The 13294-nt window shown below is 38.8% G+C and overlaps 1 protein-coding gene across 1 annotated transcript in view; it reads left to right on the top strand.

Annotated features, from left to right (window-relative positions):
* LOC111866398 (eukaryotic translation initiation factor 3 subunit H) overlaps positions 1-9424 on the top strand; it is a 15374-nt gene extending 5950 nt beyond the window's left edge. The window contains exons 5-6 of the mRNA XM_023855314.2: positions 5210-5345; positions 6728-9424. Of these exons, the coding sequence (XP_023711082.2) occupies positions 5210-5345; positions 6728-6958 (367 nt within the window). The 3' untranslated portion in view covers positions 6959-9424. The remainder of the gene's footprint in view (positions 1-5209; positions 5346-6727) is intronic.
* The last annotated feature ends 3870 nt before the right edge of the window (positions 9425-13294 follow it).

Here is a 13294-nt window from a genome sequence, read left to right as displayed (position 1 = left end):
TGCTTAAAACTTTCCTTTTCATTGCCATGTTTTCGCTACTGCACTTCTCTGGGTTTAGGCAGGAACACTATAGGGTAAGTAGACAATGTGAGGTCCTGTTAGACGAGATTCTAGGAAAGGAATGCAGTTAACAACCTGCCGCGTCCTCTTGCACTATTCACGCAGTCCCACCCCACACCCTTGTTTTCGCATAAAACCCACGCTCCTCTTGCAGCCCGCGGTCGTATTCTTCCAGGACAGTCACGTCAGCAAGTAGAGAAAGTGGGGGTGGGCAGACACATCGAACTTTCCCACGATATCAGAGAAATTCAGGAATGAAAATGACGTTACATACGAGGTTGATGCATTTGTGCATGTCGTACTAAGCAAGGTATAAAAACAGTTGCTTTATGAGGAATTAGTTCGTACCATTGAATATTTGACGCAGTAGACAAGGTGTCGCAGAAACCGATGTTGCTATAACCAAGTTTTACTGTACTTATTTAAATTTAAGCAGTCCTGCTTGTGAAGGTTTTTATTCTCAGTCATAGGTAAGTAAGTTTACAAGAAGTCAAATGCTTATCTCGTTTCAGAAAAAATGTTACGACTAAGGGAAAAAGCAAAAAGTTTTCAGTCAGTTCTGTTTGCATTGAAATTATATTCTTTTTGTTCTTTTAATTTGGTGCTCCATTACAGTACAGTTTTGAAGCAAAGAAGCTGTAAAGCAGAAGTATTGGTTGTTTATTCATTCATGGTATTATATTTTTGTTTTCTTGTGAGTTTGAATAAGTATGAACTAAGAGGGAATAATTGAATGTGCATTTTATGTTTGCTATAAGAGCTTGTTGTTAATCAGTAGTTGGGTTATCTAAAAGAAGGGACTACAAAAATTACAGGATATCGCTTCAGGTTTCTCACTTTAGCTATATTTTCTTCTCTTGTAAATAATGTATAAAGATTATGAATATCATTTGTTATTGATTCTGCTGTATTTACCTATTTAGTATACATTGCATAGTTCTGCAGGCTTGTGTTACGTGTATGTGAATACTGACTGAGACATGATCAAGTTGCAGGTGCATATTATGATTCTATTGATGTAGATTACTATACAGGTGTAGTTCATCCCTCCTTATGGAAACAGTCCCATAACTTAGCTTCTTAGAACTGGTCACATCATTTTTTTCAAGGCATAATGCTGAATACTGGTCAGGTGCAATAGATGAAGCTGGTCTGTGTTAGTGTGACTTTCTGATCATGTTATCACTTCCCTGAGTTTGTGTGGGAATAGGGATTTTAAATCTCCCAGCACCACAGGGGCAGCAGGGTAGCAATCAGTTTCTCATCAGGGAATAGTGGACTTTAAATCTGATGTTTCTGCATTTCTAGTGACCATATTTAAGCTCAGTGAGAGCAGTATTGGTACAGCAAGTCCAAAATTTAAAGGGGTTGAAGTTACACAATTTTGTACATACAGAAATATGCAATAACTTTTTTTCAACAGTTTATGTACTTCAACTTATGGTCATTAGTACGGCCACGCCATAGCTCAAGCGGTTAGTTGCTGGCTTCCCACTGCGGTGTCCCAGGTTTGATCCCGGGTCTGGTAAAGTGGGATTTGTGGTGGACAAAGTGGCGCTGGGGCGGGTTTCCTCCAGGTACTTCAGTTTCCCCTGCCAATCTTCATTCCACCAAATTCTCCATCATCATACTTACCCGGGGCAGGCTACAATAGGCCAATCAGTGGCCACCATTCTGAGTGGACCCAGTTGGACTCCATCCTCCACTAAGCGAATTTTTAATTTTTGATGGTCATTAGTACAGATGTACATGGTTTATATTAATTATAATATGGTGTGTTATGCCACATTGTTATTATAGTTACTGTATTAGCTCTGACTATGCATTGAAATTAACATATATGTCAAAAACATATCATACTGAAGCATTGTATTGGAAAAGTGCAATGCTCGGTCAGCTGGTATGTTCAATGCATTCACCCCCAAAAGGGTTACATGTCCAATAGAGATAAACGTTTTCAAGCACTTTGTGCAGTGTTAATCATCACCATTATCCTCTTAACAATTTCCTCTGCTAATGCCTTTGTTGTTTGTTCTCGCAGAAGTTGCTGTACTACACTACATATGTCTCAGTCTAGATCACTGCTGAGTGCATTACAAGCAGTCTCATTTCTTGTTCCAAAAATCCTGCTAACTTTGTGTCATGTTGTGTGACATCTCTTCTAACAACTTTTTTTTTCCCCAGCAGTTTTCACTTGCTGCTGGATTCGTTTCCCAGCAGGCTAAACCAACATTGTATGCAATGTCTTTCAGTGCTGATTTCCTCAGAAATTTTGTAACCTGCACTTCTGAGTGTGCCAAGTCAGAAAGTATAGTAATGTGACAATATGCTTTGCATGAGCTCATGGGCTGAATCAGCACAGTCATATTCTTTGGCCAGCTTTTGATTACAGGATGCCAGCTGAAGGATGGACAGAAAAGTGATTAGTAACAGAGTTTTTCCTCGAGTTGTTTTGAAGGCACATTGTGTATGACTGATGATAGAAACTCACTTTTAAACCTTAAGGCAAAATTATTGTGTGTCATCCAAACACAGGAGACTTCTGACATTTGTCAGTGCATACTGATTTTAAGTTGTGATTTGCCAGTCAGTCTCGTGCAGAACCGTGGTCAATTTTTCATTTTTATTTAAATATGTCCTTTATTAGGTGCTTTTTTAAGCTGGAACAGTTTTTCTGAGAGCAGTTTATTGTATAGTGCTGTCCATCACAGTTGTAGGGTTATTTATCACTGTACTACCATATTGAGTCACTTTATATAGAATTTCAGGAAACCATTCAGTTGCTGTACTGTTAGTAGATGCAAATTCATCTTCAGCTAAGTTGTCATCTCATGTTGAATCTTCCGCCATCAAAGTTACCTGTCAGAAGCTTTGATTGTTCATCTATGCTCAGTTATTTGTTAAATTTAACTGCTTTGGCCTACAAAATTACCGCACTTACAGACACCTCTTTACGGTATTTTTGTGGGAACCTCGTCAGCATCTCTCCATTCAGAAAATATACAGCTTCATTTCCTCCCTTTTAAAATCGGCATATGCTGTTCCATTCACGTGATTTATGGCTCACTGGTGACTGAACAAGTGACAGAGGTGAACTGTGTGGTCTCATCTTAATAGGATCCCATGTAGATTACTTCTGTATCCAATCTCAGCCTTCACTACAAACAAAAACAAACTCCGTGGCTTTAGTCTGCAAGCGAACTATACCGACCGTGCGGCCACCTCTTGTCAGCTAAGTTAGTGCCAACTTTAGCAGATAGAGGGTGTTGTGTGGTCAGTGCAACAAATCCCCACGGCCGTTAATTTCAGTTTTCTAGACTGGAGCCGCTACACTCCCATTCAAGTAGATCCTGTTATCCTCACGAGGCTGAGTGGACCCCGTTCCAGACCCACTAGTTTCTCAGAAAATCTGTAGTGCCGGGAATCAAATCCAGGACCTCTGGCTCTGTAGCCAGGAATTCAGACCAATAGACCACAGAGGCAGTCTAGAAAACCGAGATTAATGGCAATGGGGATCTGGTGCATTTGTCTTCACTACAATAATTCCAAGAAAGCAAGAGAGAATCCTGCAATGTATTATACCCAGTCTTGCTGGACATTGACCTCTGTACATGTCCAGCACAGAACGTGACAGTACATTCTTCAGAGTAACTTTAAGCATATTTCAGGTTGTTATGAAATAAAACATTACTATCTTGGGGGATGTGATCATATGTGTTGTAGATTGAAAACATTGGTATAATGAGAGGATTTGTATTGGGGTTTCACTGTATAAACCTTGCAGTTAGAATTCACAGTCCCTATATATCTGATTTGACAATTTAGGATGTAAAATTAGTGAGAACCATATGATCATATAACAGGGCTAGAGCCTACATAGATACCAATTGGAGGAAAGCTGATATTTCTGACATTCTTTGAATTCTCTTTTAGGTGTTTTAGACTTACCATGTTTCTCATGTTTGTAATATTTCAAATGCCAGTATGTGTGAAGATAGATTTTTAGTCTATACTTCTTATTCAGGGGAAGAACATAACCACATGAGCTTTCCATCTTCTCTGTATGCCTTCCCCTTTCAGCTTTTGAACCAACTGATTTTCATGAAATTTGTTATGGCATAATGTTCACCCCAACAGCATACTTAAACTAATTTCATGTGAATTATAACAACATGATGAATATATGGATTTGTGAAGTGGGAGTGGTACTAGTGCCACTTACTCAAGGAGTTCTGAAATTATATCTGGTAATAATCTTCAGTAATTAGCAGTTTTTCTCAAACATATTTTTTGGAGAATGGGGGATGTGCAAAAATGGTAGATTTATAAGATGTATTTAGCTTTTGGTTTGATATTGATACCTAATAGCTGTTTAGAGCATGTCATGTGGAATGCTTTATGGAAATGGACCAAAACCATGCCAAAAAATTTTGTATGGAATATTATGCATTATCAGTAAGACTGTGCAAAACTTAGTGGCATAATGTCTGACATTTTTAACACAGAATCTGATATTGACCTTGTATTTCTTTGTTGTGGATTTGCATGTGTTTTTGCCTGCTGGTCAGGCATTCCCTTTTTTTTTTAAATGAATACTGTTACCTCCATATTAAAATTCAGCGACTGGCCCTATGCATCTAGAGTGTTTAAATCTTCTATTCTGGATGATGAAGGTTAAGTAACAGATTCCTCCTAAAAACAAGGTACTGCTTCTACCATTACTACCACCACCACTGCCACAGCTGCACCAACACCACCAGCACCATATAGCAGCAGTGGCGGCGGTGACAATCATCATTTTCTTTTGAGAATAATTTATTATTACTTGACCTTCAGTACTGTGATTTATATTATTGCCACTGCTGGTGGTAGCAGCAGCAGCGGTGGCAGTAGTAATTTTAACATATTTACTACACAGACAATGCAAAATTCTAGGGGATGACCATCTGTACACAAATCCATTTGATTCATGAGCTAAATTTAAATTTACATTATCAAAATAATAACCACAAGTTTTGTAAGGCTAGAAGTCTGTACAGTAAGAAGAATTGACGAGTTTTGTTCCGAACTCGTATCGGCAGGAAAGATTAAGACATGCTAATCATAGAGCTGTCTCTGCGAGTTCAGTCCATACTGTTTTCTTGTTTAGATCTGTGCTGGAAGGCCAACTTCGCTGTCTTATGGACAGAGTAGATGAACTGAATCAGGAAGCAATAAAATTCAACCGTTACCAGCAGCAGGTGATTCGTCAGCAGCAGGATAAACATCGCTTCTTGCAGAAAAGGGTAAGATTGCATCCACTACAGCATACTCTTTTGGGGGGGGGGTCCTTTGACCATGCATCATTATCAATATATTTACTCACATAATTTACACAAGACATTTCAGAAAGTAATTAAATACCATGTTTTTATCTCAAGCTTTTAACCACAATTTCTTCATTAAAATATATCAATATAAGTAAATTATTATGTAATTTGTGACTTTGCATACTGACAGCTTTGACTTGCCTGCAGTCAGTATGGTCAGATGTGTTATGGCTTGTGAGGTAACATACTGACAGCTTTGACTTACATGCAGTCAGTATGGTCAGATGTGTTATGGCTTGTGAGGTAACATACTGACAGCTTTGACTTACATGCAGTCAGTATGGTCAAATGTGTTATGGCTTGTGAGGTAACATACTGACAGCTTTGACTTCCATGCAGTCAATATGGTCAGATGTGTTATGGCTTGTGAGGTAACATACTAGAATTTATGCGTGATCAACTGAAAATATGAGCATGGGGACCTTCTGATGTCTGTGGGCAGGCTTTGATACATGGGGTGGGAGTCCTTAACATTTTTTTATGTTAATGCATGTGCTCTAGATGTTATCAGTATATGTAATTGCTAAGTTACAGTCAAAATAAATACTGGGAGGTTGCCCACAGTTAAGATGACAGGACAGACCTACTCTTAAAGAGGATGGAACACAACAAGCATGGCCTGAGCCATGATGAAGATGAAGAGGTTCGTCTACTGGCAACTTTGTAGTTTTTCTTATGCATAGGGGATGAAATAATTTTGGGCTAAATACAGTCAGTTTTCTAATTAGCTGTAATAAGCCTGTAGTGAATTATAGCTGCTGATTTAAGAGTACACAGTGTGTCCAGGTTCTCAGGCTTATGGACTGTACCACACAATTCCTTCTTGAACACTGAAATGAAAATGTGCCTCGATAAAATTGTGATAATATTCATTGAGGAATCAAATGAAGAAGTGCAGCGATATGAATATTCAAACTGTGTTAACACATCATATTGAACTTTATTTGCATCTTCTGTGGAAATGTGTATTTGTCAGAATTTTATCAAGGACATTTTATCTCAGAGATCATCAGTGAATGGCATGGTGGAGTCTGTAGGCACAAGTTTCCAGACTTCCTTGCGCTGTAAGAATGTCTGAGTGTGTGAAATGTAAACATTAAGCCTGCAACTGCACACTGCTAATAGGATTTTGCAGATCTCCCGCACCTTCAAACTCTGCTGTCAGGCTGATTGCCATGTGTGCACATCATGGATCTCTTATAGAAAATTACATGTTATTGTACTTTTTAGAGGCGGTGTTAGTGGAAGTTGTTATGTGAAACATATAGTCAGGACATTGTTCATTGTCTTCTTAACAGTCTCAAGAGAATGCAGCCCGACAAGCCAAGGACGAACCACCCCTTCCAGAAGAAGATCTGAACAAGTTGTTCCGCCCCATACCTGTGCCACAACGTCTCAATCCTATGATCGTGTCTGGTCAGATCAACACATATAGCCAACATATTTCACAGTTCTGCTCCCAGTCTCTAGCAAAGTTGTACATTACCCAGGCCTTACAGAATGCTAAGGAGGGTAAATCTGCTCCATGAATTATGAAGTAAGAGAGCACATTTCTAGGTTTCCTTGCATGATAATATTATGTGATGCAGATACTCAACCTTTAATTTGTTACTGGTTGTTACTTATGACCATCTGAACATGTAGGACCTGCATGAAAGCAAAATATGTATTATAATTAAAAGTTCCTTAATTTTTTACCTGGTATCCTCTCTCCTTTTGAGCAAATTTAGACTAATTTTAAAGAGGGTGGCTATTCTCCTCTGTGACCTATGACTGAACACATACAAGTTCAGCCATCCCAATAGTCAGGGGAGGTTTGGAACCCCTCCAGGCCCATCTGTGACCTGTACTGCTCATGGATTGATTGTGCAGACCGATGGACAGGCTGATACTAGTAGGTCCTCAGCAGAGATGCATACAAGCCCAAAAATGTACTCGTTCTCTCCCCTCTTCTGCTCTGTACAATAATTTTAATGTGTCTGGTTTTTCAGTAAGAACCTCTCTGTTCAGTGTTTTCTTCTGAGTAAAGCCTACATTTTGCTTTCCACAGAACCCACCTACCTGCTTGAGAAATTACTTCCTTATGCAAAACTGATAGAAGACAATTTAATGGTGGATGCTTACCTGTAATGTGGAGCCCATCCATTATTCTTATCATACTCCAACGAAAGTCTTAATTTTGGTTTATGAATCATCTTGGCTAGTTTTATATGTTATATTGTGGATGCATTTTTGACTTTTATTACTTTCGCCATCTTCAATAATTCCACTCTAATGTGACAAAAGAAAAAGCTGTAGCTTCAACAGCTCTGTTCTCTAGTTGTGGAGTTAATGTTTGTTTCCAGCTTCATCCTCCTCAAATAAGGAGACATATACTCTTATTTTTCTGCCCTTACTTACCTGACCCCCAGTTTCTTATCTTTACATATACTGAACATATACCCATCTTTCAGCCATTGTCATCTTATTCTCAGAAAGTGGAATCAATTGTAGCAAGAAACAAATTGATGGAAAGTAACCCCCAACACTGACAAAGTTTGTACTGCTGCATCTTTTAAAAGAGAATAGATGTGGTTGGCACAGTACTTAATTTATGAATACGTACCAAAAGGTATTTGTGCATGCAGTACGCAGTGGTGAATGACAAAAGCATAATTTATATATTTTGTGTCCATTCAAAATTCTATGCTGAAACAAAAATTATTTTCATGTGGTATCAGTGATGGTGTGCAAGTGTAGTTATGTGGATGTAGAGAAGTGTTGAATATTGGGGCTGTTTCTGCATTGACAGAAAAGTAATAAAAGAAATCAGCAAGGACATATTCAAAGTCAGTGTATTCTATGCCATTAAAAATACACTTTATATGTAAAAAAAATGTCTTTTATTAGTACATAATTTCATAAGAGGACATAATTACCACACAAGTCATTACCATATGCATCTTACATGTTACTGTGTTTCCTGTAGCCTCAGACCAAGTTGACCATTTTCTCATCCCAAGTAACAAAATGTTAATATATTCAATTTATTTAATGCAACAACAGAGCAAATCTGATCTGTAACTTTGTCTGTTTAACAAATTTTTTAAAATATATAAATAAGGCCTAAGAACTGCATGATTTTGAATGCATTCAGTGTTTATGCACTTAGTTCTTCATTCTGGGAGGTAGTTTTATAAAAAAAGTTTATGTTATTACCTCTTTGCTTATGAAATAGTTTCTCACTATTTTAACACTCATACACCATTAAGTCAGCAACCTCCAAACATAAAATTCAGTCATTCAGTACCCATATATGTTCTAGACTACATACATATCGAGAGACAATGTAGAAGATACTGAGAATTATTGAATCATGGATTACTGGATACATCTCTTAGTATAACAAAGAAGTAGTTCTGTAAAAGCAAATATGTACAAATATATCTTGCATGTGATGTCAGTGGTGGAAAATGGATGATACTGCAGTAAAATATTTTATGTTGATATTGTATTGCTCAAGAGAGTCAGGGTAGCTCACCCAGGATAGTGATAGGCTACAGGCTGGATGATGGCGGTTCAATTCCTGGCAGGGGCAAGGATTTTCTCCGCCACCATGATTGGCTGTGGAACCCAGTCACCCTTCTGTCCAGAGGGTACCAGGAGTTTTTCCCTGGGGGAAAAGTGGGCATTGTATGAAGGCATATATTCACCTCTATGTAGTGCTGAATGTCTGGACTTGTACGTACTTGTACATCCCCTCATTTGTTTTCAAGGCATGGTTCTTAACAGTGCTAAAGGATATATCCTAATCATATGGAATTTAGTTAAGCAAGTGGACAACATTATCTTTGTAACACAGATTGACAATTTTATTTCATCATGTAATCATTTATTTTCTGTATCTGCAGTTATCAGTTTCAATTTATGTGACCTCTTTCTAATGATAAAAATCTGTTTTATTTGTATGCTTTTGTATGATAATAAAATAAAGTCGTCATCTAATCTTCACAGTATTAAGTCTCACACTCTTCCAAAGAAATTATTGTAATGCAATCTGGGTTTGCAGGAATGTATCACAGCTTGCTAGGATAAAAGAGTAAGCACTCAAATTTGTGTAAAATATATATCTTTTTTTTTTACCATCCTCAAATAATAATTTCTGCTCATGCTGCTGCTGTTTAGAAAGTTTACAATAAGAACTGGGTTACAGGAAATTGCTGGAAAAATATTGTGACATGTCAATGCATTGCCAAGCAACAGGTCTGTAAACATGATTTGTGCACTCAACAGGGGAACAAGCTATGTTTCCCATGTGTCAAGCAGCTGGTGGAGGAGCTGTGATATCAGGTCAAGAGTAGATGGCTGTCATGTGACATGTGTTTCCTGTGTGTCTGTCAGCTTGCACATATGTGGTGACATCACACAGCAGCAGTGGGTAAGGGTCTTGTGATATATGTTTGTTGTTGGCTGATGTCGGTCCTTTAGCTATATGAGTGAGTGACAGAGTTCTGAGTTCTTGTTAGGAGACAGCCATGGAAAGTTTGTCGACTTGTGAAGATTTAAAATGTGATTAGAAGACTTTATTCATGTGTAATATTTGGAGTGATTTAAGTGCTACCTCCTGTGTTTTAATTGTGTTACCAGGAGAGGACTAGTATGTGTGTAACAGTGAATTATAAATTGTAGAGACAGTGATAGTGCTATAATGACATGTAGTTACATGTGTGTGTAAGGAGTAAATACACCCATTCATCCAATCCTAAACCCACGTCTGAGTCACCCGATACATGTGACAACTGGTGTTAGAAGTGGTACGGATTGGATTAAACTGATCATATTATTGGTTTTGAGATTGCATAATGTAGTTATATCTTCACGTTATAGGGACGCAACGGATGATGGAACTCCTGCTGGCCAGAATGGATGCCAATACAAAAGCAATGCAAGAAATGGTAGGCACAAATCTAAAGGAACTGAAGGAAGACATAAAAACTAACCAAGCCAAGAAGGACATAAATTTAAAGGAAATGAGGGAAGAAATCCTCTCCGTCCAGTGAGAGTTAGAGGAGAAGAGGATGGCCAGGCGGAAAGCTGACCAAGAAATGAGGGAGGCTGAAAGGAAAGTAGACAGAGAAGTGGTGACAAGGCTGGAAGCCATTCACGATAAGACAAACACCAACCAGATGAGAGTGGAAGCTGCAACGGAACATCACTGGAAGAGAGATGCCTGGATAGTGGACATGAAGAATGATCAAAAGGAAACAGTGGCATGCCAAGATGCAGTGGAGGCCAGTGTAGAGAAAATGGAGCCAAATCCAGGAGGAAATGAAGTTGTAGTGGAGCAATAGGGGATTCCTAACAAAGAGGTTGCAATTCACTTCCTGAGGGTATGCTGAAATGAGAGAACAGCTTTCCAACAGGAGATGAAGGCTAATCCAGAGAAGATGGAGCTAATTGACTGTGATAGTCATGATAGCCATGATGAAAACTAATCAAGAAAAGATGGAAGCCACGGATTTGAAGGAGCTAAATCCTGAGGAAATGGAGTCCAAGTTGGAACATTGGGAGGTCCCTACGGAAGAGGCTGCAATGAAATCTTCAGGAGGAATTAAGAAGCGGCACAGCGGCCTCCATAGTCTAGAGGTAATGTTCCCACCTCATGAGTCATAGTACGCGGGTTCAAATACCCAGCTGAGGTGGTCGAATTTTTAAGGGCAGAAAACTTCAGGGAACAAGTCCTCCAGGAGGGACTTTAAGCCGTGGGTCCCATGTCGTAGCTTTACAGAACCTCATATCTCCAAAGGAGGTCACTGAGCCAAATTAACGGACGTTTCCCGCCCAACAGCAGTCTCTAATACCTCTGGTAGATGGGGGAAGCATTATAGATACCTCTCAGCTAGTAGAGCCGGTCTCGCTGGCTGGGCGGGACTGATGGTAAGCACCAGTACCAGTAGGATATAGAGACTGGTAGAAATCATAGAGGGAAGCACAATGGACCAATACAAGTCTCAGTGCATGGGGAAACCCACCTTCTCCAATAACTAACTAAGAAGCGGCACAGGGGTTGGCATCTAGCTGCAGGGTATTGCAGAGATCCAGAATAACGGACTTGAGGAAGTTGGTTGCCACCTGCATGAAGGTGTCCTATCATGCAGCAGTGGCACGGCACAAGTGGAACGTCTTCAGGGAAATTGTGGACTGCGGAAGGAACTGGCTGCAGCCGGCAGGATGATGACCTGCTGTGCAGGAGAGTCGTCGTCAGAGAGAACTGCACCAGGGCCAAGGTTGAGCGAGCAACCCAGAGAGTAGGGCCACTCAAGAAGAACAGTGAATTATAAAGTGTATAAATGGTGATAGTGCTATAATTACCTGTAATTACAGGTGGTGTGTATAAGGAGTAAATAAGTCTGTTCATCCAATCCAAAACCTGCGCCTCAGTCTCCTGATACACGTGACAGTATGTATAAGTTATTTGTGTAAGAGGTGGATTTTGTATTCTGACTCTTATGCCATGTTCAAAGTAAGTAGAAATGTTTCCTTCTGCATTCAAGAAAAATCTGTTATGTGTTGTCCTACATAAACTGCAGTCATGGGTTTGATTTAGTGTGACAATGTACTATAGTCACTCAGCATCTGTAGTGCAAGATGTTTCAGTGGATGTGACCAGGGCAAGAGCCTGGTACCCATTAGACTGAAGACTGGGTTGGCACCAGAGCTAATATGGATGTGTGGCAAATGGAGAAAGTTCTACCCCAGCCAGAAATTTAACCTTGACTATCCAGCCTGTAGCCAGTTACTTTGCTGGCTGTGTAATCCTAACTTGTTTCTGTACTTATCCAAGAACAACTCTTTGATGTTCTCTCACCTCTTTGTACACTTACTTGCAGGCAGAATGACTGACATAAAAGTGTATGTGTTCTTTGTCTTGAACACAATCATTGTGCTAATCATAAACACATTGAAATATTCACTTTACAATGAATTAGGAGGTCAACCCATATTACATTTATGCATTTATTACAGATATTACATAGTTGGCAATCATGCAGAATTTTTCAAAATTGTTGCCTGTTCTAAAATAGGATTCTTAATACCTCATCTTTTCTGTCTTTCCAAAAGCACCATTGATTTTGTAAATGACATAATTCTATTCATAGTCAAATGTTTGTTTATTCCTTATGTCAGTACTGCAGCAGTGTCATAATGTGTCTACTCTTGTTGAGTGACAATATTTTGTAATAATTTCACGAAAATTATTATTTACAGTTGCATGTATCAGCTGCATTTTTAATGTAAGAGACAAAGATAAGAGAGGGAAGATCAGACATTAATGAGATATATTTTATTGTTTGGTGGACGTCAGGTTGTTCATTCTGAATGAAATGCAAACTCACTAAGTGAAAGACTCAGAACATTTATCTGTAACATCTGTAATAACCATTAGGTTTATACCAAGGAATTATCAGTGTTACAGTATCATCATATATAAATATGAGGAATGATTTTGCATTTACTCACATATTAATGTGTATGATACAAAAAATGTGCCTTACAAATTCACACATAAAACTGTAACATGGTAAATTCCATTAATATGGCACGGGCGAAGAGATTCACGGGATTATTACCGTGAAATGCCTAGCTAGATGTATATATCTAATCTAAATCTATTTTCATTAGAGTCAATATTAAATTAGTATGATCCATGCTGGTTCCATAACGATGGCCAAATACTATAAAGAATCGGAGAGTTTCATGGAGGTAGGCCTAGGCCCAAATTGGGGCTGTAGCGCCACAGAAAAAAAAATACTATAAAGAATATTCTGCAAAGGAAATCATTTCCATTAGAGATATTGTTTCTGATAGAAGAGTAAATTGGAGGG

Source organism: Cryptotermes secundus, unplaced genomic scaffold, assembly GCF_002891405.2.
Source record: "Cryptotermes secundus unplaced genomic scaffold, Csec_1.0 scaffold1191, whole genome shotgun sequence".
NCBI classification, from domain to species: Eukaryota; Metazoa; Arthropoda; class Insecta; order Blattodea; family Kalotermitidae; genus Cryptotermes; species Cryptotermes secundus.
This window is presented reverse-complemented; position numbering and strand designations above follow the sequence as displayed.